Source organism: Bidens hawaiensis, unplaced genomic scaffold (genome assembly GCF_021521415.1).
Source record: "Bidens hawaiensis isolate Kalapana, Puna unplaced genomic scaffold, B.hawaiensis_p1.1 tig00011510_1, whole genome shotgun sequence".
Taxonomy (NCBI): Eukaryota; Viridiplantae; Streptophyta; class Magnoliopsida; order Asterales; family Asteraceae; genus Bidens; species Bidens hawaiensis.
In genome coordinates this window covers 255,353-259,066 of record NW_027491901.1, presented here as the reverse complement: position 1 = coordinate 259,066, position 3,714 = coordinate 255,353, and the positions used below count along the sequence as shown (strand labels likewise).

Sequence of the window (3,714 nt, the reverse complement as noted above, 5' to 3'; positions counted from 1 at the left end):
TGAACTAGTTTATCTTCAACATGGTAAAACTGTGAGGAAATAAGTGCAAAGATTGTGAAATCTACTTTTTCATCCTCAAGATGACATGTATGAGTATGATGGCTTTAACAAATGCCAAAAGGGAAGCTAAAAAGTGGTTGAAACTTTAAACAGACAGTCTACACACGGATCCTTATCACTCAAGATAGGTTGACTGTAACACTAAAATTCTGTCTTTAAATTCACTTACTCATTTCCTTAATTCCATATCCTGAAATATTAAATATGATCAGTTTTCAGCTGTCTGTTAATAATATCACAACAAGTTTCATGATCATGTTACTAACCTTTATTATAGCTATCCAACTAAACCTTAGTGTCTCAAACATCCCATCTTCCTTGACCACAATAAATGTCAATGGGCATTTTAGTTTCACCAACAACGAGTTCGCAGCCAAAGATTACGGCAACCAATACCAGTTTCTCCCGTTTGCGGTCTTGCACCCTAAATCGGTCTCTGATATAGCCATGACAGTTAAGCATGTTTGGGAACTGGGCCCTGGCTCGGACCTCACGGTTGCAGCCAGGGGCCACGGTCACTCGATCCAATGTCAAGCGCAGGCGCACCGTGGCGTTGTGATTAACATGGAGTCGTTAAAGACGCCACAAATGCGGTTTGAGATTGGGGATCATGAGGGTGGTACTTTACCTTATGTGGATGTTTCTGGAGGGGAACTGTGGATTAATATCTTGCATGAAAGCCTTAAACGCGGGCTCACACCGAGGTCTTGGACCGATTATTTGCATCTAACGGTTGGTGGAACCTTGTCCAATGCAGGCATCAGTGGGCAGGCATTTCGTCATGGTCCACAGATCAGTAATGTCCACCAACTTGAAGTTGTTACAGGTTAGTTTGTATAATAATAATAATAACAACATGTACATAATATGATTGTTATATTAACTTATAATAAATAAATGTACTAAAAGAAGTAAAGTGCATGTATATATATTGTTACCAGGGAAGGGGGAGGTGGTGACATGCTCAGAGCAACAAAATGCAGATCTTTTTAGTGGTGTTCTTGGAGGACTCGGACAATATGGGATAATTACTCGGGCAAGAATTTCGTTAGAGCCCGCTTCACAGATGGTAATTATATATTGTTGGTAAAAATTTAATCTTTATAGTTATAGGAAATTATTGACAAGTTTGAGTAAAAATATTTACCAGGTGAAATGGATCAGAGTGGTGTACTCGGATTTTTCGACCTTTACACGAGATCAAGAACATTTGATATCTTCAAAAGATACATTTGATTACATAGAAGGACTTGTACTTGTAAACAGAACTGGTCTCCTTAATAATTGGAGATCATCTTTTAACCCTAAATATGATGAGCTTGCCAGTCAATTTAAGTCAGAAGGAAGAACACTTTTTTGCCTTGAGTTGGCAAAATATTTCAATCAAGACAAGAGTGTTGAGACCAATGAGGTGAGTCATTTAAATGCTAAGGTATTATTATTACTAACATTATTAATTTTGGTAATACTTACTATATGTGTTTGGTACAGGAAATTGAGAGGATGCTATCTAAGTTAGATTATATACCGTCAACCCTTTTCATGACTGAAGTTACATATGTCGAGTTTTTGGACCGAGTTCATACAGCTGAAATTAAACTACAAGAAAAGGGATTTTGGGATGTGCCACACCCGTGGCTTAATCTTCTTGTTCCAAGAAGTAAAATTCACAAATTTGCGGATGAAGTTTTCGGCAACATTCTAGTGGATACAAGCAATGGTCCGGTCCTTGTCTACCCGGTCAACAAGTCAAAGTAATAATTCTGACTTATAACTTAAGAACATGACACAACAAAAAATGATGAATGAATCCCATTACCAATATCTTAGTTAAGATTCATGTCATTTGTTGTTAAATAAATCGATCTAGGGGTCACTTTCTATGAGCATATAAATGCATAACCATGAAGTTAAGGGGGGCAATTTGTCAAAGTAAATTTCTACAGTGAGGGTAATATGATTTTTTTATTTTATTTTTTTTTGTAATAACTATAACTTATAATTGAAAATTACTACATCACAACAAATATTGATTGAATCCCATTACCAGCATATTAGTTAAAAAGATTTGTTTGGAATATTAATTGCTCATCCAAGGGTAATGTGAATTTTTTTTGTAACAATTCTAACTTTTAATTTAAAAATACTACAATGATGAATAAATCCTTTGCCAATATCTTAGTTAAGATTTTTTAAAACGTTTAGTGTTTATCTATATATGAAGTGAAGGGATGTAGTTTGTCAAACATAAACTGTACAGTATGTAAATTATAATGTTTGTAATAATTCTATTTTTTGATTTATTACTACAACCACAACAACATATATTGAGTAAATTGCATTACCAACATCTTTGTTAAGATTTTCTTGAAATATTAAATGCAAATTCATGAAGTGTAGAGGCCCTACTAGAAGAGTCAATTTTCTTATAGTGTTTTCGTTGGAAATTTGTTGAAATCCATATTCTCACGATTTTCTTACCAAAAGCTGCGAGGGAAAATACTCACTGAAAAAATCTTTTTCATCAATTTCCAACAACTTTTACTACAAAATTGCTACAAAAGTATTTGTTGCAAAGGTCCCTTCAATTTTCTAGCACAACTTATTTTATACTTTTGATTTATGTATTTTTCTAATTTGCTATAACTTTCCAACAAATGTATAATACTATAGATAACATAAATAATTATATTTTATTTTTCCCAACAAAAATAATAAATGAAATTGATAAAATGTATTTTTTTTGTTGAAATCTTGTTGGAGAGTTAGCAACAACTTTCCAACGAAAAATTGTGTTGTTACTATTTTGTGATAATACTGTTGCAAAATCAGGGCTGTTTTTGTTGTTGGAAATTTGTCTGAAATTTGTTAGAGTTACATGTTGTAGGAAATTTTCTTAGGAAATGAGGTGTGTTTTTTTTGTAGTTGGGCTATTTTTTAGTAATTCTAACTTTTAATTTAAAAGCAATATTGAAGTGAAAGGGTTGTAAATTAAATGTGAGAATTTTTGTATTTCAGATGGAACAACATGACGTCAGCTGTATTACCAGAGGAAGATATATTTTATCTAGTGGCATTACTATCACAAGCAAATCCAATATCCACAGGAAAAGATGGTCTAGCACATATTTTGAGTCAGAATAAAAGAATATTGGATTTCTGTGAAGAAGCCCAACTTGGCGTGAAACAATATTTACCACATTATGCCACACAAGATGAGTGGCGGGCCCACTTTGGTCAACGGTGGGAGACCTTTCAACGGAGGAAATTGGCTTATGACCCATTAGCAATACTTGCTCCAGGCCAGAGAATTTTTCAAAAAGGAGTATTATTATTAGAAAGGTGAAAATGACCCCTTCTAAACCAATATATGTTGTGGTGGAATATTTTGACCAAAAAAAAAAAAGAAAGAAAGAAAGAAATCATGAGCTCAATATTCAGTTCACATTGCATAACATTGATCTGGCTCATAACAGACTTGACTTGGATTTTCCTATATTTTTTTTAAAATGAGTTAGACGATGCGGTGCGAAGATTAAGTTTACGGATTCTTTGAACATGTTGTAACACCTCAGTAGGTGAACATGTACAAATCTTAAATTGATGTAAATTATTTACAAATTTAAGAGGATATCTTTCTTTTTTTACTTTTTT

General features: G+C 33.5%; 1 protein-coding gene across 1 annotated transcript; it reads left to right on the top strand.

Moving 5' to 3' along the window:
- The first annotated feature begins 304 nt into the window (after nucleotides 1–304).
- LOC143538192 (cytokinin dehydrogenase 6-like) lies at nucleotides 305–3,444 on the top strand. The gene is made up of 5 exons (XM_077031797.1): nucleotides 305–886; nucleotides 1,002–1,129; nucleotides 1,211–1,471; nucleotides 1,552–1,814; nucleotides 3,079–3,444. Exons 1-5 carry the CDS (start codon nucleotides 310–312, stop codon nucleotides 3,404–3,406), a joined length of 1,557 nt encoding a protein of 518 aa, XP_076887912.1. The 5' UTR covers nucleotides 305–309; the 3' UTR covers nucleotides 3,407–3,444.
- The last annotated feature ends 270 nt before the right edge of the window (nucleotides 3,445–3,714 follow it).

What these genes read in the sequence shown, in the direction of transcription:
- LOC143538192 (XM_077031797.1), top strand. Translation starts at nt 310, where the DNA reads ATGATCATGTTACTAACCTTTATTATAGCTATCCAACTAAACCTTAGT. An exon ending in CCAACTTGAAGTTGTTACAG is followed by an intron (nt 887 to 1,001) that starts GTTAGTTTGTAT and finishes TATTGTTACCAG; the next exon opens with GGAAGGGGGAGGTGGTGACA. An exon ending in TACCCGGTCAACAAGTCAAA is followed by an intron (nt 1,815 to 3,078) that starts GTAATAATTCTG and finishes TTTGTATTTCAG; the next exon opens with ATGGAACAACATGACGTCAG.